Raw genomic sequence first — 26,251 nt, forward strand, 5'->3', positions numbered from 1 at the left:
GTTGTCTTTCAAATTCTCTCTGCACGCAACAGGATAGCGCTACAACCAACCAGAGCTAGAGTTTGGTTTTTCCAGCTCGCAAGCCAACAGAGAGTTGCTACACTGACCCTGGCTGCAAATTACATTTGCTGCCACTAGGGTGCGTCTAGATTTCTAGGCTGGCCCTGTACTTTATTTCAGATTTCACGTACTATGTATTAGAATTTCCACCACAGAAGAGCAGCCTGGAAACAACAGGAAACGTGTGATGAACTCGGATCCACCCACCTGATAAGATGGAGGCAGATTTAAAGAGCTCATGCAGGTAACTGGTTGAGTTTCCCATCACATCCAACAGGATGGCCGTAAAGTCTGATGAAAGAGATAATAAAAAAATATATTGTTTTTTATTGAACTATCAAGTCAACATTTTCAGAGTATCATACATTTTACACTTTTTATAGATGAAACAAATAACACAATGCAGTTTAAGTTAGTCATAACAAAGTGTGTGGCAAAGAAACAGTGTGGGTAATGTTAGAGTCAATGTTCCATTATTACCTAAAATCTCATCTATGTGGGCTAATAAAATCAATCCATCCTTTCCAACATTTATCAAATACGTCCATCTTAAGTGTTAGAGCAAATGTGAATTTTTTCTGTGACAAAAATGTTGTGTATCACATTGAACCAATCTACAAGTGTGAGTGCTCCGTGATTAAGCCATTTTTTAGTAATCGCCTTTTACTGGCAACACGCATTATCTTGAATATGTACAGTTTAGAAGAGCCTATCAGCTGCTGTGGTTTTTTGAAAGGCCCTATCTTGCAACCAGCACAGCGCAAAGCCAGTTGCTAACTGTGTGTCAATCATTGCTCATGCACACGCATTCATTCTCCCTTGTGGAGGGAGGGGCTTAGGAGACAGTTGGGGCCTTTAGCGGAAAGGGGGGGAGGGACGGAGAAGTTGTTGATGTTCAAATTTTTTTGCTAAGTCCTGGATCTTCACAATCCTACCTACAGCACCTATAAATAGCAAATGCACCTGCACCTATCTGTGCGCCCATGGGCATGCTGTTCTTACAGGGAGGTGTGTTCAGGTGCATTCTGGGCGTGCTGTTCTTACAGGGAGGTGTGTTCAGGTGCATTCTGGGCGTGCTGTTCTTACAGGGAGGTGTGTTCAGGTGCATTCTGGGCGTGCTGGTCTTACAGGGAGGTGTGTTCAGGTGCATTCTGGGCGTGCTGGTCTTACAGGGAGGTGTGTTCAGGTGCATTCTGGGCGTGCTGGTCTTACAAGGAGGTGTGTTCAGGTGCATTCTGGGCGTGCTGGTCTTACAGGGAGGTGTGTTCAGCTGCATTCTGGGCGTGCTGTTCTTACAGGGAGGTGTGTTCAGGTGCATTCTGGGTGTGCTGGTCTTACAGGGAGGTGTGTTCAGGTGCATTCTGGGCGTGCTGGTCTTACAGGGAGGTGTGTTCAGGTGCATTCTGGGCGTGCTGGTCTTACAAGGAGGTGTGTTCAGGTGCATTCTGGGCGTGCTGGTCTTACAGGGAGGTGTGTTCAGGTGCATTCTGGGCGTGCTGGGGAGGGAGGTGTGTTCAGGTGCATTCTGGGCGTGCTGGTCTTACAGGGAGGTGTGTTCAGGTGCATTCTGGGCGTGCTGGTCTTACAGGGAGGTGTGTTCAGGTGCATTCTGGGCGTGCTGGTCTTACAGGGAGGTGTGTTCAGGTGCATTCTGGGCGTGCTGGTCTTAAAGGGAGGTGTGTTCAGGTGCATTCTGGGCGTGCTGGTCTTACAGGGAGGTGTGTTCAGGTGCATTCTGGGCGTGCTGGTCTTACAGGGAGGTGTGTTCAGGTGCATTCTGGGCGTGCTGGTCTTACAGGGAGGTGTGTTCAGGTGCATTCTGTGAGTATTGCTATCTTGAGGCAGCGGGAAGTGATCGCGCCATTGACCAACAAAACCTGGTCTAAAGTCAATAACGCAGCATTTCATTGTTATTTTAACAGCAAATTAGTAAAATACGCCTAGGCTCGTGCACAGCGAGCGCACACTATGAGGTCGTGAGAGGTTTTTCTTTGCAGCAGGCGCCGTGTAGGGCAGAGAACAGCCAAAACGCGGTTGCAAGCAAAGAGAGGTTTTAATTTTAGAGCGGTCTTGTTCAGAAAATAGTCCAACGCAAAACAGTAAATCCAACTTATAAGCTTACTGGGAGCAAAATCCGGGAAACGTAGGTTCTTTTTATAATGTCGGTTTCTCCACTCACCCTTTCTGCTCTCTGCTCTCTTTGTTCTCTCCTCTCAGGGCATGAGCACCTGTTTTAATCAAGGGACCGAGGCATTTGCACCTCCCCGTGCGGTGCATTCTGGGACCTGTAGTTCGGGTGGCGGCCATCTTGTTATGGGGTAGCCACTCCTGTAGAGGAACATAGCGTCCCTCTACCACATGTCCCCTTGTGACGCCACAACACACACTGGGATGCGCAGCAGCTAAGAAATAGTATTATGGAGTTTTGGTGGCATTCGCCTGGATCCATGCGCCTGGGGCACAGACCCTTTTTTCCACTATTAAAGGTCCCATGGCATGAAAATTTCACTTTATGAGATAACATTAATATGCGTTCCCCCAGCCTGCCCATGGTCCCCCAGTGGCTAGAAATGGTGATAGGTGTAAACCGAGCCCTGGGTATCCTGCTCTGCCTTTGAGAAAATGAAAACTCAGATGGACCAATCTGGAATCTTCTCCTTATGAGGTCATAAGGGGAAAGGTTACCTCCTCTTTCTCTGATTTGCCCGCCCAGAGAATTTGGCCCACCCATGAGAGAGAGAGAGAGAGACTTCATGGCTTTCAAACGAGCAAAGTGGCAGTTGGTCAAGGCCACACCCCCACCCTCCACCTTGCCCCCCCCTCTCCTCCTCAATAGCTACAGACACAGAAATGGTACATCCTAAGGAAAGCTCATTGTGGGACTGGCTCTAGTGGCTGTAATTCTGCACCAAGGCTAAATTTCGGGAAAGAGACATCAGATACAGTATTAGGAGACCACTAAGGTCTATATAAAAGAGACTTCAGATACAGTATTAGGGGACCACTAAGGTCTATATAAAAGAGACTTCAGATACAGTATTAGGGGACCACTAAGGTCTATATAAAAGAGACTTCAGATACAGTATTAGGGGACCACTAAGATCTATATAAAAGCAAAGAGCACCATGTCATGGACCTTTAAACTTGCAAAAGTGGATTCGTACACGCCCTAAACACAGCTGCGCCAGGCGCTTCACGTCGTGCGCTTAAATGATTAAAATAGGGCCCCATGTGTATTTCAATGTGCTCACCTGTTAGATCGTTGGTCTCATTTGTGACACAGTAGCAGAATCTTCTCCTGAACGTGTTGCTTTCTAAACTTTTAATGTTGGAAACTGCAACACACACAAACACAGAGTGACAGGAGGAGACAACATTAGTTCAGAGAGTTCAGTTTACTTTCAGCCAATTACATTTGATTTCATTCAGCACTTATAATGTCCAAACATGTGGTGCTATAATACTCCTCCAAACAAATCCACAGTAAAAAACAAAACAATGTTCATTACAGGCAGTTACACATCCAAACCACTAGATGGCAGTACTGACAAAGTTATATTTATCATAGAAATGGACCCAGTAAAGCTGATTTATCTCAATATATTGAGATCCAATATCTATCTAACTGTCTAACCCTTTAAGCTCTTGTTACTTTGGGAGGAAGGAGAACTTTGTAAACAGTTACTGTTGTAGACGAGCAGGGTGAGTTTGTGGAGAGCTAGAGAGCTGTAGGACGTCACACTGAGGAGGGAGAAGAGCTGCCGGGAGCCTGCAGGTCAGGAAGAGACACGGAAGGAATTATATTAAGATCATCGATGTTTAAGTTATAGATATGTTGGTTTCAGTCAAGAACTATGGGGTGGTTAATTTTGGTTCAGACCAGGGAAACATGGCAGACCAGGTTTTTAAAAGCTCAGTTCACCCAAATGTCCAAAAAAATGTTGGTTTTATATTCTGGGACTCCTGTTAGCCCTGTCCTGTTAGACAGTAAAGTGTATCGTAGTATTGAGCCTCTGGATTGACCACAGTTCATTTACTGCCTTGTTTCGGGAAACTCCGAAGCTAGCAAACTACACGCTGAAATTCTCAAGTTTTGAAGAAGATTTGGATGGGGCAACGAGGCAGGTCTTCTTGGTCCTTTCAGGGAATGATTGTAAAGATTTACAAAGAATATGTTTAGGGCATCTCCTCTCTAACTGGGAGGTTTTGGGACCGATTGGTGGGATTGCTGTGGACGAACTAACCACGGAGATACATTGGTAAGAGCCAACGAGGTTTAACCATGTATCAGCTAATTTTTTTTAATTGTGTCAGCAGTTAACTTCATTTAATATTGGATGTGGCGCTTTCTTTTGCGGGGTGTAAATGTTCCACCAAAACAAGTTCCTTCCTGAGACTATTTAGCAGAGCCACCGTCGCTGCGTCTGGAGCTCAGCGCCGCCCAAGACGACTGTGATTGGTTTAAAGAAATGCAAACAACCCAGAGCGTATTTTGCTCCCATCCCAGAAAGCATCTGTGGCGTAGCAAGACCTTGGTCCAAATTGCTGGAATTGCATGGAATGAAAATTTACATTTTATTTAAGATAATTTTTGGGGCATTTTAGGCCTTTATTTCTATAGGACAGCAAAGGACATGAAAGGGGAGAGAGAGAGAGAGGGGAATGACATGCAGCAAAGGGCCGCAGGTCGGAGTCGAACTTTCGGCCGCTGCATCGAGGAGTAAACCTCTATATATGGGCAGATATACCTGGTGAGTTACCCAGGTGCCCTGAAAATGTACATTTAATAAATTCCTCAACTGTATGTTGCTTTTTATGTACAGAAAATAGACTTACAAATGTCCTGCTTTGACAAACATTTGATAAGTAAGAAAAAAATTATCACTCTTAGAAACTGTTTATCAGACAGAACATACCAATTCATACACACACACACACACACACACACACACACACACACACACACACACACACACACACACACAGTATAATTTCACAAATGCCTGAGAAAATAAGAAGAATTTAATTGCTTCCTTGCATAAGTAGGCTTCAAATACAAGCCCTACATACATTTTTTTTAAGTATCGCTAAACTTGCACTGCCCCACAGCTAAAGAATAAAATCTGTTTAATGTCTGCGGTACAATCCGAAAGAAACTCGCACCAAAAACACAAAAGCTGATGAGCTGCAATATACTGTGAGTTGTTTGGTCTCATTTGTAGTCATAATACAGAAAATTATATGTGGAATAGCGCAGGAAAACTACAACACTATGGAATCAAAGAGAGAACATTTCAATGAGCATTAGAAGTAGCGTTAACATGTGGCCGGGTTAGCTCAGTTGGTAGAGCGGGCGCACATATGTGGAGGTTTACTCCTCGACGCCCTTTGCTGCATGTCATTCCCCCTCTCTCTCTCTCTCTCCCCTTTCGTGTCTTCAGCTGTCATGAGAAAAATAAAGGCCTAAAAGGCCCCAAAAAATAATGTAATAAAAAAAAAAGAAGTAGCATTACATGGACGTAGCGAAATTAAGACCCGTTTAAAATGATTTAAGGACTAAATCACAATGCTCCGGCAAATTTAGGACTTTTTTTAAAGCCTCAAACGTTAGACTTTTTTCGACTTTAAAAGACCCTGCAGAAACCCTGTATCTGCACGGAGTAGTCTCGCATTGTCCTTCCTCCACAGCGCTGCAAAGGAAGGTCTGGCTAGTCGACACAGCATTCCTGGATGGGAGAAAAATGTGCTCTAGTTTATTGGCATTTCTTTAAACCAATCACAATCCTCTTGGGCGGGGCTAAGCTCCGGACGGAGCCACGATGCCTCTGCTAAATAGCCTCTGGAAGGAACTTGTTTTGGTGGAACATGTTTACGTTCAAAAGTAGTTTTTAGTCGTGCAACAGAAAACTCAGATTGGACAGATAGTCTAGCTAGCTGTCTGGATTTACCCTGCAGAGATCTGAGGAGCAGTTAACCATAGTCCTCACAAATCAGCCGGAGGTTAGAACGCCAACACAGAGACAGAGGAAGATAACGGACATCCGCCGAAAATGAATGAAATCCGGCGGAATCCGGCAATGGAGCAATCCCGGAAGTGGAACGGTGTTGATATAGACTAGCAGGGATAAATTACCACAACAAGTAAGTGAGAAAGTGCTTTGCGTCATTTTGAGTGAACTGTTCCTTTAAAGCTCTGCAGTTTGACCTTTGTAGGAGAAAAAAAAAAAAGCCGTGGTGTAATCATGACATATACATGAAAGAGTTACAGCTCAGCACTGATCCGCACGTGAGCAATATTATGACAACGTACCCGATTGGCTGGTGTTTATAAGAGTATTGACCAGGGGAGTGAGGTCGATGGCAGCCGGGTCGATGTGCTCCGCTGGGATCTCTGGGAAATAACGGCAGACGGCAGAGTCAATATCATACTCAGGTTTTAATCTCCATTATGAAATTAGCAGCATCAGCGAAAACGTGGCTGTATTAGTGCAAAAATGGACTAAAATGAGAATAAAAGGTGACAATTACCCAGAGGAATTAGTCCCGGGTGTGGTACTTATTGGAATAACTCAAGGTCAGGGAAGGGACTGGTCTCATTTATTGAGTCAATGGCGTCTTTTTTATTGAATATAATTTAGATACTTTATCATTTGGATTGGTAGGATGTTCAGTATTCAGTCACATTCGTTTTGTTTGATGCTGGATTTATAATTGGACTCAGTGGATGATTAGACTATTAAATCAGGAACCCCTGAATGTTTTGAAAGGATTTATTAACATTTCTTCTCGTTAAAATATGGATGGTTCAGATGCCTCGTCACTCAATACCCAATTTCAAAAACCTAAGGAGTAAATCTCATCAGCGTCAGTGAGCCAATCAGCACGCAGCATGCTTCTACCAAGATTTGATGGGGTTTGTTATTGGCTGTCTAGCGTTACCCGTCGCAGAGACACGCAGAGAAAACACGTTGCGGTACACACAGAGACGGGAGCAACGGAAAAATAAACACAAAGACTGGATGGATGAGGATAGTGATAGCTTTCTTGTGTAAGTTTTCGTTCAACGTTTCATCATTTCTGCTCCCGTATGATGTCGCGCCGAAGGCTTTAAGTCCCCGAAAAAAAGAAGAAATGAAAAAAGAAATTACACTTTATATTGGGGTTTTATTCTGGCATTAAAACTTGTGTTAGTAGTAGTGTTCATCTTCAAAAACAATATCATTTAGCACAACTTGTGCATGTGTATGCTGCTTCAACAAGCTAAGCTGTTTGAATCTGATTGGCTAACAGCTAGCCAATGAGAGCCTGGCTATCAGAATCCTTTACCCAGCCCAACTGGGCGAGCTCATGAATAGTAATGAGCTCAGGCAGTATGATGTCAGACTGACCAGCTTTTGTGATTGGTCTGATTTCTCCTCTTATTTCTGTTCAGTGTCTAGAGCTGACAGAGGAGGTAGCAGTTCATTTTCACATTCACAACATAACACAAACACATATGGACCTGACATATTTCAAAAAAATGCAAGTAAAAACGGTTTTGTATGGCAGGGCACCTTTAACGTTCTTTTTGGCCGTGCAAACTTTGTAGTTCTTTTGTAGTCAGTGAGCAATCAAAATTATTTAGGAGTTACTGCACACTATATTAACTATGTATATCAGCATACGGTTTTCGGACTGTGTTGTTTGTATCGTTTTTTTGACTGTTTTGGTCATTTGGGACATTGTCCAACCCCTTTTCTGTCCAGGATAGTTGTTACATTCCTTATTAGAAAAATGTAAAGGTTACAATCCTTCTCAGTTAGGTTAGGTATTTGTAGGAATTGTGCAATAATGACAGATTCACACGTTTCTTTTGTTTACAGTAAATAAATACGAAACAATTACAAATCTTAAAGTCAAGTTCATAAAGTCACTTTCTTTGCATTCATTTGATTCCCAATCAAGATACACTGGTAAGAATTGCTTTCCATTGTTAATATGTACTTAAAAACAGTTCTGAAATGCAAAAAAATAAAATTGTGATGTGATGTGATAAAACATGCGATTAATCGCGATTAACTATAGAAATTTGGCGATTGATCGCGATTAAAAAAAAATATCCTTTGACAGCCCTAATCAATACAAACTTGTATTCCTTTGTCACAGTGACGTATGTATTGAACTTGTTGTGTGCACTGACTTCACATGTTTCCCTTTGACTGAGCAGGTGGAGCCTGAAAATAAGCCATAACAGACAGCAGAAAGAGAAGGATGAAATGAGAAAGACCTGTGGAGCCGAGGATGTCTCTCCGGTGCTTCTCTTCCTGTCGCCTGTCTCTTGAAGCTGTGGGGAAATCAAACACATATCAGATGTTTAAAAGGCAAAAGATGTTGGACATTATTTCCTTGCTCATTTATTCGTTTAGAACTTGCATTTTTCAGCATGAATTGGTCTCTCTGTGCCATGCCACTTTTTGCTATAGTAATATTTTTGTGAGGCACATAGTAACATTGTTTTGAAACGTGGAATACAAAAAAAACATAATTATTATTATTATTATTATGACTTTATAACCCCTGCAAGCTGCAGCCTTGCACGAAACTGCATTACATCAAAACAAATACAACAGTCCTGTAAGAAAACCACCATGTGGGAAATAATTTTTAGCTCAATTGGATTATATTAAACTGAAAGGGCTTTCAAATAGTTTGCTCCTTTATATATATTTAATATACATAATACAATACAACAATTACAAGAAGAAAAATGCAGATTCCTCAAACCTCTTGCATTGCAGCTGTAACTGTCTGAGGGACAGTGTTACTGAGTTTTCATGTTTAGTCTATATTTGGATAATTTCATTAGTGTTTGAATTCATACAGTAATTAAAAAAACATTAAATTTTTTTTTAATAAATAAGAGTTTAAAAAAGGATTTTTTGATCTAAAATCTAAAATATTTTACCTTAAAAATAATTTTTGTTTTTGTTGTTCTTTATTACATATGCCATTTTTGATGTTGAGGTCAAAGGTCAAATGACCAGAGTTTAGCGAAGGCCACACCTGTTGTATTGGGGATAAATGGGCTTTTGTGTTTCAGCCTTGTCATATTTGTGTTTAATATTTGTTGTAATTTCTTTGCATTTAATACACTTTCTGTACTGTTGTGACGCTAACATTGTGGAGCCCGTTCTAATCAAGGAAACGTGTTTAAGAGACTGTAAAACAGAGGTGTCAAACTCAGTTTCCCAAAGGGCCAGGCTGGAAAATGAGAATCACATCAAGGGCCAGACATGGAGAGATTATTGACATTAAAAAGTCAAATATTTGGACTGTATTATTATTGCATGTCTCATACACTGTAGTCTTCTCACTTACATTTTGGGCCTCATAGAGCCCCAAAAAAGTTTGGCCAGCGACAAATACGTTTAAAAAAAGCGCCAAAAAAGTTGGAAAAGGCCAAAAAATAGCGTCAAAATTGTCTGAAAAAGTGCCAAAAACATCGTAAAAGCATCAAAAAATTCCGGAAAAGTGGCAAAACATTGAGTAAAGCATCCAAAATGTTAAAACAAAGTGCCTAAAGCATTGAAAAAATGCGCATAAACTGCCGGAAAAGGAGTCAAAAATGTCAACAAAAACTTTGGAAAAAGAGAGAAAAACTAGGTGGGCCTAAATTTATTGTGAACCTGAATTGAAATGCGGCCGGATCAAATGCTGCGAGGGCCAGATTTGGCCCGTGGGCCTTGAGTTTGACACGTGTGCTGTAAAATGACTGAAAGAAGTATATCTGACTCATTGTATTCTATGTGTTTATTTCTTTTGTAGTTTTCACGGTGTCTTACGACGAAAATGTGGACGTCTTCATGATGCGTGGCCTTGTGTGATTGGACCAGTGTAATTACAGCAACAATAATAAACCATTGTGAGGAACGCTCTGACATGTCATGCAGTCCTACCTTGGCTGCAGAGGATGAGGAGTGAAATGGTGGAGACGCCGATTATAAAACCGAGGCGTGGCCGCCGTGTGGCTCTCTGTTCGCCCGCCATGACCCCGCTGAAGCGCCTCTGTAACCACGGGAACGCACAGACACACAAACTGGATATTAGCCCTTTGCACAATATGAGTTTCTCAGGAGACTGAGCTGCATACAAATGACTGAGAAATGCTCCTTTATTTCTATAAACTAAACTATAAATCTCTGTTTGAACCAACACGCCCAAACCAAAATATCTCATCAACATCCTGGTATACTGGGCATAAACAGGAGGCAGCGTGGAGACTCCGCCCATTACTGGTAGTTGCCATGGTAACGTTAGTAGCTTTAAGTCTCAGAGAACGAGACGTCATGACCGATAAGACCCAATCAGGACGGAGAAACTCTCCAATTCTCTCCAAATAAAATCATGTTGATGCCCTTAAATTATTAAAATGGGCTCCCATACTAGATACTTTATGTCCTGCCCTCTATCTTATCCCTGGCACCCACTCAACATTTCAATAAGAAAACAATTACATAACAATCCATAAGGGATGTCAATGATTGCACAGTGACATATCCACGCCATCCAGTCAAATTGACAACTATATTATTATTGAATTCATACTGAGAGTACCAACACAGGTCGATTAGCTGTTTGGTGTCTAAAATGTCAGAAAGTGGTGAAAAATGTGGATCATTTGGATTCCCAAAGCCCAACATGACGTCCTCAAATGTCTCGTTTTGTCCACAACTCAAAGATATTCAGTTTCCTGTCCCAGACGAGAGAAGAAACTAGAACAATATTCACATTTAACAAGCTGGAATCACACAACGTTACCTGTTTTATCATAAAAAATGACTCAAACTAATTCATGGATATCAAATATATCAAAATAGTTGGATATTAATTTAATAGCCGACAACTAATCGATTCATCTTTGCAGCTCTACACTTCATGTAAGCTTTAGAGTGAATATGTAAGGAGGGAAGGAGAGAAGAAAGTAAGAACATAAGGAAGAATGTAGGGAAGAAAAGAGGAAGGATGAAAGGAAGGAGGCAAGGATGGAAAGAAAAAGGGAAAGAAGGCAGGATAGAAGGGAAGCAAACAAAGATTAAATAAATAAAGAAGGATGGAAAGAAGACGGAAGAAAGGAAGTGCGTAGGGAAGGAGGAAGGGAAGAAATGCAGGATTCGGTTTCCCGTCACAGAGGAAAGAAGAAACTAGAAAATAATCCCATTTAACACGCTGACATCACACAAGTTGTCCTTTTCTTTTTCATAAAGAAATGACTCAAGCCGAAGGAACAGGGCTCTGCTAGACATTACTATGTACTGCCTTCGTTTTTACACCTGTGAGCTTACTCTGTGTTTGAGAAAGAGAGCAACGTGGAGGTAAAGAGGGACAGATCATTTGAAAAGGTTGATTTTCTGATGCTGCTGAGCCCATTGTTCACACCTACTCTAAACTACTCAAACTGACAACTCTAATAGAAGTCATCCAAGAAACTCACCCGCTCCTTGAGTCCCTCCTGTAAAGTGTGCAGCGCTGACGATGATCCCTCGGCAGCATCAAACCCTCGGCCCATGTATCACACGCCTACAGTCAGATAAGCATTAGGGGAGGCCTGTTGTCCCCCCCCCTCTGAACAGCAGAGGCTGGCAGCTGACTGAGCTATACAACAAAACACGGTGTCTGGCTGCAGGCTGGGCACTGATCCCTAACCCACTCCACTGCAAAAAATATCACACTTAAAGAGAGAGTTGGGATCTTCTCAAGTGCTTGTTGTGTGAGTTACTTCTTTATAGTTGGCGTGTTAGCTGCAGTAGACAGTGGTTCGGCATGCCCCCCCAGTTTGGAGAAGCAGGCCGGAGTACCGACAGGGAAGATAAGCAATAGAGCACCAACAGCGAAGTAAAAATCCTGTTAATTTTCTCCATAAGGATTTAGTAGGGCTGCCACATCTTAGTCGATTAGTCGACTAATCGGTCGTTTTGGTCTTAGTCGACTAAGATTTCTTTAGTCGATTAGTCATTTTGTATGCTTATTCACGCTTAATTACTCATTTCCAAGAAACTTCAACACAAGATTTAAAGTGGTGCTTTTGCAGGTTTAGTCGACTAAGAATTTCTTTAGTCGAGGAGAGCCCTAGGATTTATTTTTACAAAAACATAATTAAAAAAAAATTGCCGAAAAAGTGACTAATTTGAATAAAATTGACAAAAAAGTCGAGAAAAGTGTTGAAAGAGAAAATCAAAACGTTGAAATTTCGACCCAGAAAAACCCAAAGTTGCATGGTCAACAGGACGACAACACAAGGTTTGAGAAAAACGTGTTATCCGCAATCTTATGGAGACTACACTACCCACAATCCTAAGCATAACCACAGGGTCTCTGACTGGTCCAACTCGCTGTTACCACAGAAACGTTTACAGTATACCCGCGAAACCGCGAACGACTAGATTGAGCTGCTACCATTGAAGTCTACGATAGTTTCTGTACACGGTCTTGTATCATTTGCCTAAACGCATTTTAGACACCTAAAAACACAATTTTCAGTGGACGCTATATTTTTAATATTTTCAGAGCATTACCTTGCTGTCCAGGGTTCCCCCAGAAAGGTTGTTTAGCACGGTGGCAAGTATCTTTTTTTCTACAAGGGCCCGGTTGGTGCCAGTCGCTGACTGATGGCAGCGTTAATGGAGAGCCCAATAGTCCCTGTAATAACAGAGTCAAAGAGGGAATCGCAAAATTGAGAATTTAAAAAAGCTATAGGACAGATTTCATAGCTACCTACTTTAAGTTTAAGAGTATGAGGGCGTGCCCTGAAAGTACCTAGGTAAGGACTACTAGCCAGTCAGAAGCAGAGTATGAGGGCGTGCCCTGACAGTACCTAGATAAGGACTACTAGCCAGTCAGAAGCAGAGTATGAGGGCGTGCCCAGGGCCACCAGGGTTACAATACAGTGGAGGAAACCCTGCTGTCAGACAGATTTGTAAGTTATTAACTAGATTTTACCATATATTTACTGTAGTGTATGGCTGTCTTTGAACCTGCTAATCTTGCTACAGGGCTGTCATTTTTTTCTTTATTAACAGACATGGATATGCAGCAGGTAAAACAACATATTCTGTACATCTTTAGAGACTAAAATATACAAATAAAGGATACAAATAAATATATTTTAAAGCTTACAGAGGGCATATGATTCAACAGCTTTTTTTTTGTTAGCGCTGTGATTTATGGGATTTGTCTGTCAAATGTGAATTTATTGACATTAAAAACATGATGACTTTGATTTGTGGTGAACGGTTAGCATGGTTCCTGTAACTTAGAAGTAAACTGGATCAGTTTTTTTAAGCACGTTTTTTGGGAAACTAACGTGACATCCCGTTTTCTCTCTGATCAGAATGGGCCAACATGAAGCCGACAGCTGCCTCAATTAGCTCGTTAGCTCGGCATTTTGTGTAGTAAACACGAAAGGGGCCTTTTTAACTTGTTCTACTTCTTCTCTTACCTGGTGTAGGAACATATATTTGCAGCCGTGTCCACAGCGGTTAATTTTTTAATATACTAACAGCTGGCGTTCAATTTAAAAAAATGTAGGCTACTTGAGACCAAGGGGGTAAGCTTCGCTTCAGAACTCGAATCTCCGATGGCGCCATTTTGTTGCTACAAAGCGATCACCTCCTGTTAGCATGCCACTGACCGCCATTTTTTTTTTACGTCACTTGACAGCAAATAACTTTACATCTGAAGCGTTTAAAGACTATATTAGTCCGTTGTTTATTTCTAAAGAAACACGACAATGTATAAAAGGCTCCATTACCTTGTATCTCACGTTATGGCTCCGTAGCAGACGCTTTTATATAAATAGGATTGTGTCATAACCACAAGACTTACTGTCCCACAGTAGAGGAATTACCGTATAGTACAGGAGAAGCTCACAGGCAGTTTGGACTTACATTAGCTGTTTAGGTTTAATTACTAATGTTAACTAGCATGTTAGTGATCAATAATTAGCCTGTGTCTATGTTATCTCCTTACATATACCTACGCTCTCCGTCTCTGTAAGATCGGGAATGATTGAGATTTCTCTTGGCACAGCTACCAGAAGACTTACAACTTTCAGACAGGTTGCTCACTCACATCTACGTTGTCTCTGTCAGTTGGAGGCTGCGCGGTAAAGCAAGAGATCACCGGAAAAGAGCTTCTGATATCCTTCACTGGTCTCCGTCCAGAGCAACGGGGTCTATTGGTCCATTATATATATGTCAATGCTTGAGACTGGAATGTGTCAGTTTGGTTCCTCGTTTCAGGAAGCTGCTGTCCAATAAGCTGCTCCAACCATCCACCTGAAGGCCCGCCCACCATCTCTCACCAACCAGTAACCGATAGTAACCAGTAAAGACGTGTATGGAAGCCCATAGTGCTCAACCGTAGATTTATACGTAGATACCGCATTTGGAACGATACGTCGCCGCGGCCGCCATATTGGTACGGACATGCCGTGCCTGCTAATGAATGTGTGTCACACAGGCAGAAGGTCTTTTTCACAATTAAAATCATAATTTCTCGCTGAATTTCCAACCGATTTTCAAGTGGTTTGCTTTGCTACTATTGCCAGACTAGAGGCAGAAAATTACATATTCTGCATTTAAATGCTATATTGCTAATATTCTAAACCCAATAGTGTGGAAAAAAAAGTTTGCAAACCTATTTGTGTATGTAAACTCCACTTTCTGGACATGTTCTTGATTTGAATTTTGCAACTTAAATGATTTTAAAATCACCCAAGCTTGAGCTGTTTGCTTTCCATAATTACCCGATAAAGGGATAGTTGTGGTCAGAATTATTATTTAGCCTGATATCAGCTGGCCTGTAAAGTAACATTACCGACATATTGTGTTTTGATTAACCTGGACACGTCACTGCTGTGACAAAGCTTTTTTATATATTTTGGGAGGGTACAGTGTTAGCTGTTCAGAGGGACACTTTTTGCAGTGTAGGTAAATGGCCGTAATAAGCCGCTGGAGTGACATACGAGCCGTGGGGAAGATCAGTGAATAAGAGAAGTGAATGCGAGTGCTTAATGACGGGGGATTGGTGGGCACTTTGTAGCGCCTTGGCATTCACGTTGGGACACATCGAGGCACACAGCAGTAATTGACAGAGGAGGAAACGGGGCTGCTGAGGGCCTGGGAACGGCTGCCCCCCGGGAAAAGAAACACAGACTTTTAGCTAATAATTATAACAAGAATGAAATTAAATGAATTAAGGAGTAAAGAAATCATTGGCACACACACACACACATATTGTGGCTGCAATCCCTTCCCACTGTGGGTTTTCATTCTCATGCTCATTAAACTGGGCTTGAAATAAAACAGGATTTGCATGCTTTCTGCGGGTGTTCCTGAATCGAAAAACAGAAAAGATAGTATAAGCTGTTTAGAAATATGAAACATGTAAACACAAGTCAATCAAATGCATAATAAAAAATAGGCCACGTCTCTAGCCAAAACTTTAATCGTTAATGTCACACTGACAGGAATTGAAAAACTACTTTTTCTATGTATGTATTGTGTATATGTAAACGGAAACATTTAAATCTATAAACAATCGGACGGAAAAACAGTAATTGTGAAATATAAAGTCTGCTTGTGCTTTGTTGGGGGGTTTGAGAACACAACAGGACGTCCTGCGGCAAATCGCCGGATCACTTTTCTGGGTATGAATGACCTGTAAGGGGATCAGGGCACCGGTGGCTCAGGTGTAGCAGGTGGTTAAATCCCTGGCCCTCCAGACCCATGTTGAAGTGTCTCTGGGCAAGACACTAAACCCCTGAATTGCTCGCGATGCTGCGCAATCAGAATGAATGAAAATCAAAGTGAATGGAAGTCACTTTGAATAAAAGCGTCAGCTAAATGAAATGTAATGTAAAACCTGAACGTCTGTAGTTATGGCTGCTGTAGGTTTGGGAAATTATGACGTCTTTAATTCAAAATACGTTTCAAAGCCATGGCATATCCCGGACTAAATTGATTAATTTTCTTTCTTGTGATGTTCGGTTTGAGGTTTAACCCTCATTTGATAAAATGATTTTCTCGAAAACCTTTTTACTGTGATCACAACTAAAAAACTAACACGGGTAAAACGAAGAAGCATCCATTTGAGGAAAAAAATACTAAATAAAATAAGTGTTTGATTGAACAAAACCAATACTAAAGGCTATTTAGCCTGGTCCTACCAGACTCTGGTACACTAGCCTGGTCCTACCAGACTCTGGTACACTAGCCTGGTCCTACCAGACTCTGGTACACTAGCTTGGTCCTACCAGACTCTGGTACATTAGCCTGGTCCTACCAGAATCTGGTCCATTAGCCTGGTCCTACCAGTCTCTGGTACACTAGCCTGGTCCTACCAGACTCTGGTACATTAGCCTGGTCCTACCAGTCTCTGGTACACTAGCCTGGTCCTACCAGACTCTGGTACATTAGCCTGGTCCTACCAGACTCTGGTCCATTAGCCTGGTCCTACCAGACTCTGGTACACTAGCCTGGTCCTACCAGACTCTGGTCCATTTCATTTGTCCAGAGAGTCTGGCCACTCTCCATTGAAGGTGGGTACTCTGTTGAAGTTTAAAACTATTGGATCTGTCCAGAGCCACTCTGGTAGTCTGGCTCCGCCCTCCTACGTACTGTCTGGTAGAACCAGGCTAACAAGAGGGGAGACGACAACAACTATCGGCTTAGCATTGCCATTGTTAGCCTTAGCCAACTCCTTCACCACTAACGGAGCGAGCTGGAAAATCAAACGTTTCCCGAACCCAGTGGGGAGGAGGACCACGACACCATGGCCACCAACACAACTCAGCAAAGACTGGTCTTGCTCGGGGTTTAACTTCTGGATATTCAAATGGCTTCGCTCACATCCTTCTCCGACGCCATTAAGGAACTACAGCTCAAACTAGCGCACAACCTCAACGTCATCGTTCTCAGCCACTCCCTCTGTTCACTGATTGGACCGGTTAAGATTGGCTGGAGAAAACCCACAAATATACCGCAAACCCAGACTGAGTACTGAAGGAAAATGAAAATTAAGCAGAAGTATGTAGGAGGGCGGAGCCAGGCTAATTTAGCGGTTGTTGATGCCTTAAACTAATAATTAAAAGTTTGTCTTTAGGTATCACACATGATGCAAAGTCATACAATTTTCAGTTCAATACTTTATTAATAACTGGTGCAATTGAAAAGACAAAAAATTAAAAAATCAAGTAAGAATACATTTGCATATTATATCATCAAAACAAAATATTCAGTGTTCTAATACAGAATAAAAATGGCAAGTTTTTTATTTTTTTTATTCTTTTTTCAAACTGTAATGAGAAAATGATGCAGAGCTCTGAAGGCCACTAGTGTAAAGTTGTCCAAACTTCCCTTAAATAAAAACTTATAACATCAAAAGGTCAGTTAACTCACACAAAGCAGTCCGTAACATCCAATCTCTACGTTCTACGTTCGGAAAGGCATTTTCTTTTCTTTCTCAAAGTGTGATGGCTGCATTTACACAACAACAGCACATATGATTTTTAACATCCTTCTCTTCAAATTTCCTCTCACATCTTTCTGTGAAAACAACCCTGTCGTCTATAAGATGCCCCATAGCTGGTCTACAGGTCCTACTGGTGTACACTCTAAGAAATATCTGTGTATTAACATTTGTATGACTATGTATATTTTAACAGAAAATGTCCATAGAACGCCCCGCAGCGCCTGTGAAAATAGACCTGGCGCGTATATATTTAGCGGACCGGAGAGTCGCTTCACGCACGCTTCTGGGACGCGCTGTGTTGAAATATCGAGCATTGACTTAAATGGCAGACGTGGCCGGTGGAAATTAGGGGTTAGACCGGCAAATTCAGCCTTAGGACGCAGTTACGCGTGTTAGATAGGTCAAAGAAAAACACAGGATTTTCACCCAGGAGACCGGGGGTTCATGTCCCGTTTGAAAATTTGATTTGTACCCAAACCACGTTTTTTTTTTTAATCGATTGTTTTCATAACTATATAAATAGTTTGGATTTCTAAACCTAACCGATCTGCGACCGTTTCACAACGTTAATTTGTTTAAAAACCGCGACCGTTACATTCTCTGGTTTAGATATGACAGGAAACTGACAATCGACTAAAAATTGGTGCCATGCCATTAGTCCGGTGACCCATTAATCCAGTGGTGTAGTCTAATGTATTTTAGTGTTTAGTGACATCTGGGTGTCCTCCCCAGGGGAAAGTTTGAGCGTCAAAGACTTCTGTGGAAATACCTTTATTTAGCGAAATAAACCACATGACAATTCAAAATATATCAAAAATATAATGAAAAGTATGTTGTTACGTGTCATTGTGCATTTCCAAGTGGGTATATGGAAATCCTGGAGCTTTCTTGAGAGCCCATAGCCTGGCCCCCATCATCCCCAACACAAAATCCCAATTTTCTTATTTAACTTATTATTTATATGTTACCCGTTAAATTGAGAAAAAGGTAATGGAGTCTGGAAAGTAGTAAGTCACTGAACTTTAAATCCTAAGTGTGGATTTCGGAGGCAATGGTCCTTTGGAGCATTGTGCTTTTCTTTTTGGGGATATCCGCAGTTGGACTATAGGCTTTTGGTCTAAAAAGACATTTTAATACTGGAGTTTTGGAATAATGGGCCTTTATATCAATGGGAAGTCCTGCCAACAATGTTGTTTCTTGCTAAATGAGACAGCGGACTAGTTACTGAAGTCAGCTAACATTTTGTAACCGACTTTAGGTTTGACTGTGAATGGATCTACAGACTCACCATGGCAGGCTTTTCAAGATATGCAATGTCTTCTACACAGATGGACTACTTTGCCCACAGCCAAGTTCCCCGATGGATCTCCGGCAGAGATTTACAACCAAAGCCTTTTTAGTTGGCACTTTGTGACAAATAACTTTAACGCTCTGAGAACGAAAGACGGTATGGCGCGTCTAAACAATATTAGACAACACTCCTACTCAAAAGGCAATATTACAAAATTTTATTTCAGACATTTATTTACTATTTGATTAGCCTGGATGCCAGCCGAACTTAGCCCCGCCCACAACATTCAAGGTCACATTCTGACTAGAATCTGAGTATGACCACGTCAGGCTACTATTTAATCCTATATTACACTACTTTGTGAAACTAAGACTTTGGTAGGCTCAGTTCAAGCACCGAAACAATTCGTACAACACATCATAAGTTAAAGTTTGTTTTCAAAAGAGATTTGAGGAATTTCAAAAAGCCAACTTCAATGTTTCAGCTTTAGCTCCAAAGTATCTCTTTACGCATCGCTCTAGAAAAAAATTGGGTCTCACTATACGGAAAGCTGAGTTTGTTCTGAACATTTTGATGTGAAACACACAGGGATCAGTTATATGCAAATACCATAAAAAGGTAAATTTAAGAAGATGTGTGAAAATGCCCTCAGATCTCAGAGGGTTAAGGTAGCTTACGTGCATTTCTGGAAATATCCGGCTTTGTCTTCTTACCCAGAGTCAGATGAGAGTTTGGATATCAGTGCAGTACAGAGATAGGTCTAGGACATGTTTAGCCTAGCTTAGCACAAAGTTATTTTTTCCCCGTCTGTGTAAATGCAGCCTCCCACATGGATATTACAACCGCTTTGTGCTGCACGGTGACAGCCACGGCAAGAAAAGCATGACCAAAAAATGAAAATAACACTGAAAAGAACTGTACTGTAAAAGGCCAAGGCACAAATAATTCGTAGCAATTAAGATGTCCATAAAATGACGTGGTTATGTAGAATGTGTGGATCAGTGCATTGCTTGGTATGTAGTACAGCATTACTTAACAGAATAATTGCAGCAAGCACTATTGCCGTCTCGACTACAAAGGTGCCATAAAGTGCTCCTTTTCATTCAGAATCGATGCACGTACAGACGAGTTCACGCAGAGAGTTGAAGAACATAAATGACAGTGACACACACATGGAAGTACACATGGGAGAGGGCACAAATGTATTGGAAAACACTTGTTTTAAATACATAGACATGCTCCATATAAGGACCATCTTATGGCTTTAAAAAACAGGGGAAGGATTTGGATTCAATCCATCGAGTGAAATGTGAATTTGAAGCCTTTTGTATGTTATTTTCCCATGCTGCGGGTATTAGGGGTTAGTTTCTACATTCAGAAGAGAATTTCCTGCAAGACTGCTGAAGGATAAAAAGGGGTGAACGGCTGCTACAACAACTGCAACTTTGAACCAGTTTCCTCTGTGAAATCAACTTCATTTTTGTTAAACTGTCTTAAAATTGAAGATACACTCCCTGATTTTTCTATAGTGTCCTAGCCTGGGAAAACCCTGATGAACTTCCGGCAAATTTGAGATTTGCTCTGCAAGTCCGTCTGGCCAAGAGCCCACTCAAGACCATTTCCAATTTTTCCAAAATCGAGGCACCAATCACAACCGTTGAGGCGGGCTTTACACAATGACGATAGCGCAGCAATGGCGAGCAGCTTTTTGTTTACATTCAACATGACGGCTACTGAAGCGCAGCAACCCGTTGATGCCGCTGTCGCTGCTACGTCACCCATTGGTTGGTTGGTCTGATTGGCTGAAGGACTATCCAGTTGCGCCCAGAGGCATTTGAGCGGCGTCCGTGGGTGACGCCCCCTTTGGAAATGGGCTGTGAATGAACCTTCCCCAGACCCACTCTCAGTTGTAACTGAGAGTGGGTCAACCAGGTGTCAACCAGGCTAATAGTGTTCCCAAAACGCAACAGAACACAGTTTCATTGAAACAAAAAATGTGAGATTAGGGGCTTCAGTATTCTCTACTTTATCGGATTTCAGTATATTTATGTAGACATTGATTACTCACAGTGAGCCTCATTCACCAATATTTACGTTTCTTACAACGTTGTTCTTGAGAAAAGACCTTAGTTAAGTCTACATCAGACTCACCACGTAGTTCTTAAACAGCAGAATTGTTGGCTGTGTTGTTAAAATGATGAAACCCACTGTCTATGTAAATTCAAAGCGCGTGACAGTTCATCCTAATACACATAGACGGGCATGAGACAGCAGAGTCATGTGCACGCATAGAAAGTTATAACAAAAGTCAAGAGAACTAGGTCAAAAATGGCCGAACCAAAGTCTAAAGAGAGGGGGGCATCGGAGTCCAAATGTAAAAAAAACAAAAAACATTGGTACTTAATGTGCTTAAATTAGGGCTGGGTATCGCCAATTATTTCCCTATTTGATTCCAATTTACAAGGTCCTGAATCGTTGACATTTCAGATCTCGACAATTAGGTTAGGTACCCTGGAAATCCAGAGTTCTCGCGAGAGCACAATTTGAATTTGCTCAGCGAGTCATTAGTATACATTGCAAGATGGCTACGGATGAACACCGGTTGTTTGAAACGGCTTTTTATCTAAAAAAGGAACAGAAGACGGCGCTTGTAACAAAAATTGTACAAGCAAGATGCCACCCTGAAATATGTTTTATAATGCACCAGGTTAATGTTGACATCAAGATCTGACCCCCAAAAAGTTTGTTCAAAGTACTCTCTACTCATCCATCCATGTTGAAAAGGCAGATAATGTGCTTTAACTAGGACTGAGTATCGCCAATGATTTTCCAAATTAATTTGATTCCAATTCACAATTCAAGGTCCCAATTGGATTACATTTCTGATTCAATGCAATATCAATTATGTAAGGGAAATCTACAATACCAATTTATCTTGAATATAAAAGAGATTCTTAGGGAACTTCTGCTGTAAATTGTACAAGCAAGAAGCAACCCTCGGATATGTTTTATAATGCACCAGGTTTACATTAGGAACTGACCCCCAAAAAGTTAGTTCAAAGTACTTTTTACTTATCCATCCATGGTGAAAAGGAGGATATATAAAGATTGACTTCTGGATTTTATTAATCAATATCAGATCATTCAAACAAAGATCCATTTTCACACCGTATTTATTTATGTTGACACTGTACCACGATAGAATTTATACAATCCATTGTTTTTGGAAACAATCTTTTGAACCTAATCTCACTTAACGTCTACTTATCGTATTTATTTCTTACTGTAGCTATGTCACTTAATGTAACTTTATACACTTATTGACTCGCTCTTTTGTTACTCTCACTTTTACCTTAAGCAACTGCAACTAAACAGTTTCCCTGTGGGGATCGGTAAAGTATTCTGATTCTAAATTTTGAATTGGAGAATGGATTATTTGAACCCAGCCCTACTGGAAACAAGTGGATTTCTGGCCCGATGTTTGATAAAGACGTCACTGGAGAAAGTTTGCGGAGCAGAACTTGGAGTAACGCGTGGTCACAAAAAGTACAAAGCCTTCACGAGAAAATTACACATTTCACAAAATCCTTCTGGACAGGAAAGGAAATTGGAATCATGTTAACACTGTAAAAAGTAATGCTAGCAGTCTATTTGAAACATTGAGGGAATGAGTTTGTGCCCACTGCAAAAAACACTTGCATTAACAAGTCATTGAGTACGTTTACATGCACACCAATATTCCACTATTATTCCGAATATGACAATATTCCGAATTTGATACAGTTTACGGCCTCTTGCCTGTTTACGGCTTATGGTCAGCTCTGTGCGTTGCTATGGTTGCTGTACACAAACCAACCAGCCAACAGTTTCCAGGGCTGCAGACCCGATAAGAAGGAGAAACACAACTACTATTAAACATCATCAAAGACTTAGATATCAACTGGTTTCTGGATCTGAGCGGACCTTTTCAAGAAGGTGGCTGAAGGAATGAAAGAGGGACGCTGTGTTCACACGGTCCAACAAGTCCTCCACCGCTGGAACATCTTATTTTGCACGGCTGCATGTAAACAAGAATATTAGTTGAATATTCACTTTCATTATTGTGCAATACATAGGATATTGGGGTTGGGCAATATGTTGGTTGTGCAATATCTCATTGTGCAAGGGCTGTGCTATGCTTATTGCGGATAATGCAGCCGACAGGGTTGTTAAATTAAAAACTGCCACTGAAAGAAGGAGTTAATGTGCTTACTACAGTATATAGGTACCTAATGTATATGAGCATGTTTTGTGTTGCATGAGAGTATGTGTTGAGAGATGCTTATTTTCTGTATTTTCTGTTGTCTTTGTAAAGCTGCGGAATGGACAGAGTCCAAAACAAACTTCCCTACATGGACAATAAAGTATATCTTATCTTATCTATTAGCCATGTACCCAGCCTAGTCAGAATATTGTCTTTTTCGGACTAAGGGCAAAAAACAGAATATTATGTACATGTAAACGTAGTTGGTGATAGTGTCCACAGTGAGTAGTCTCATGTTTAATCTTGTTTCCCCCGGCCAAAATGTCAGATAATTTCCCCGTCTCAGTTTCCATTATTGGAGGTCATATTCAGACATGAGTTTCAGTGGCATGAACCAAAAACAATGAGTCAGATCTTTGTCAATCAAATAAGAACCTCGAAAAGGGAATTACACAATTAAAAGATTATTTTCACGTTTTGACCAAAAAGAATATTTTAGGGCAGCAAAACAAATGACAGGAGACCCAGTATCCTTTTTGTGCTGTTGTTCTCTGTACATGGATTAATCAAACGCTTTTCAATTCCTGAGAAGAATAACTTTAGGTTCATGCAAGTAATACATTATAATCTGCAATATATTTCTATTTCAACGTCAACTGTCTTTGCTAGCATCACTTTTACCCAGTGTATCTTCTAGAGTGCGGATCGGGCCGCATTTTTCTGTCCGAGCCCGGCCGAGCCCGACAGGCATTGAGATATTTACCGACCCAGTTAAAATCTCATTTTTTTCTCATACTAATGACACATATGTTTGTTTGTGTGGAAATCCCGCTTTAATTAAGCAACTGTAGGAAGGCATTTCGGAAATGTCAACAGATGAGTGCATCAGCGCACACGGGGCAACAAGCCCACGTTAACACAGGCGCGCACCTACATAATAACCTTTTTTAAATTTAAAATGTTCAATGCCTTATGGCGCTGATGTAACCGAGCCCAACCCGACCCCGAACATAATTTTTAAATGTCTGTCCGAACCCGGCCCGGCCCGTTTGGTACCGATGGGCTCGGTTTGGGTATCCATCCTCTATTATCTTCGTGTCTTGGAAGACAATAATGTTAAATTGAATTTGCCGTGTAAATGCAACTGTACAAATGCTGTTATAAAGTTATTTCCAGGGATGTTTTGAAATTGAAACAGGCCTGTAAATGTTCATTTAGAAAGGAAGCAATAAGAGTTTAAATTTTGAATGGAAGCGATGTGACATTTCAACCCCAAAAAACCAGAGAGTGAGTTCTTTCTGATATGAAACTTCAACAAACACGGAGCAGCTCCACTGCGAATGGAAACAACAGTTCAACTTTAAGTCGATACAAAAAGAAAGAAAGAAAAGTTCAACCACAAGTGAATCATTGCAACCTTTACATCTCTGTGCAGCTGATATCACGTTGAGTTTAAATTCAGAGAATGAGCCTAAAGCATCACAAGAGCTACAAAACAGCATTTTGTACCAAGAATGTACCATGTGCTAGTTTAAAAAAAAAAAATCACTACAGAAGGAAAGAGTTGACATTCATTAATCCTGTGTAGTGCGTTTGGTGCGTGGTGAGATGAAGTGGCACTGAAACACTAAATACAGAATGACGAATGTAGCGTCATTCTCGGCGATGTTCCTCGCTTCAGAGGCACGATGAATGAAAATCTACAGGGATATAATATCTTCGTGTTGGATCTATATGTGGTGACAATTTCTGTTCGCGTTGCAAGATCGTTTGCTCTTTATAATATAGAATTGAATGGGCTTCCGTAGCGGAAGATAAATAACTGTAATACGAATAAGATAAATAGATAATACTAATAAGAAGTGGTTTTGGTTCACCTTTGATCGTTTCATTTGACTGTGGCTGCGTGCGTCCACACCGGGCTTCAATCTGAGCTGCAAACAACATTTGGGCACATAGGGCTTGTTTCAAGAGACTGTCCTCCCCCGAAAAAACGCTCCCATTGGTCGCGTGTTCAAGCAGCGACCAATGGCAGGCGCCTTCGGAGGTGGTTACTGACGCAAAAAGTCTCAAGCGTCACACGTAGACGCGATTGGTCGGGACTCTTGGCGCCACACTCTGACACTCTCAGGACTCGCGCTCAGTCCTTAAACGACACATTTAGACGCGCTATTGGCGTCACTTTTTGACGCTCGGTGGTGTTTTAAGCCCCCAACCAAGCCTTGAAGGCAGCGCTGCGACCGTCGTCTTCAAGGCACCTAACCCTAACCTTAACCCTAACCATTGACTAATCCTAGTGGCTTCCAGGCAGCGCTGCCTTGAAGGCTTGGTTGGGGGCTTAAAACACCAAACTGGATACGCATGTATGTGTATGGTTGTGATTGGTCGTAGTGTTATCCAATTGCGTGCATTGAGATTTTCAAATGCATGCTTGGTGCCGCCCCTCGAGTTGGGCCATTTTCATTACTCAGTGCCAGACCCTTAATCTTTCAGATTTGGGTCTGGATTTCCAGGCAAAAAAATATGTTGAATACATACGATATACATCACAGTGCTTAACTTTTCCTCGCCAAATGTACGAATGTACGGGCTGCGTTGTTGGCCGAATAACTGTTTGACTTCCTGTTGCTAACCTCTGGCTTTCACTTTAACAAAGTAATCACAAAAACGAGTGAAGGAATCGCAGTCCAAGCAGGTTGCATAAAATACATAAAAGCATTTGAACTTGCAATTGAAGCCCGATGTGGAAGCCCCTCTTTAAAAACCACCTGACTCTGAAGGTGCTTTAACATGCTATAAGTAATAATCCATGTGTGCAGATATAGTTGGTTGTCGGATATTACATTCAGTATCACTGTGGCCCTAAATCTAAAGCAGTGGACGCTGTTTAGGCCTATATGTGATCGTCTGTGAAGCTCTTTTTCGTCGCAGTAAGTGGCGCTCAGGCTCGTCTCGTTTCCACGTCTGTACAATTAGAAACGTCGGCCAATCGCAGCCAATCGCTCGCTAGCATTCCTACATGTCCTTCCTGTCCATTCCGGTATGTGGAGATGATGCTTTTAGCGTAAGTTTGTGTTCGTAACTGGACATTCGAGTTACATACAGAAAATGTCCGATTGTTGAGAAGAAATTTAGATAAACAAAGCAGG

The 26,251-nt window shown here is 41.4% G+C and overlaps 1 protein-coding gene across 2 annotated transcripts in view; it reads right to left on the bottom strand.

Annotated features, from left to right (window-relative positions):
• The window catches only part of hhla1 (HHLA1 neighbor of OC90), a 33,857-nt gene extending 21,167 nt beyond the window's left edge, over positions 1–12,690 (bottom strand). For both annotated transcript variants that reach the window (XM_028593684.1, XM_028593685.1), the window contains exons 1-8: positions 12,612–12,690; positions 11,531–11,616; positions 9,996–10,104; positions 8,327–8,383; positions 6,371–6,451; positions 3,746–3,829; positions 3,312–3,395; positions 268–351 (exon numbers count right to left, since the gene is read on the bottom strand). In XM_028593684.1, coding sequence (XP_028449485.1) covers positions 268–351; positions 3,312–3,395; positions 3,746–3,829; positions 6,371–6,451; positions 8,327–8,383; positions 9,996–10,104; positions 11,531–11,605 — 574 coding nt within the window. In that variant the 5' untranslated portion in view covers positions 11,606–11,616; positions 12,612–12,690. The remainder of the gene's footprint in view (positions 1–267; positions 352–3,311; positions 3,396–3,745; positions 3,830–6,370; positions 6,452–8,326; positions 8,384–9,995; positions 10,105–11,530; positions 11,617–12,611) is intronic.
• Positions 12,691–26,251: the final 13,561 nt, after the last annotated feature.

Source organism: Perca flavescens, chromosome 12 (assembly GCF_004354835.1).
Source record: "Perca flavescens isolate YP-PL-M2 chromosome 12, PFLA_1.0, whole genome shotgun sequence".
Classification (NCBI taxonomy): domain Eukaryota; kingdom Metazoa; phylum Chordata; class Actinopteri; order Perciformes; family Percidae; genus Perca; species Perca flavescens.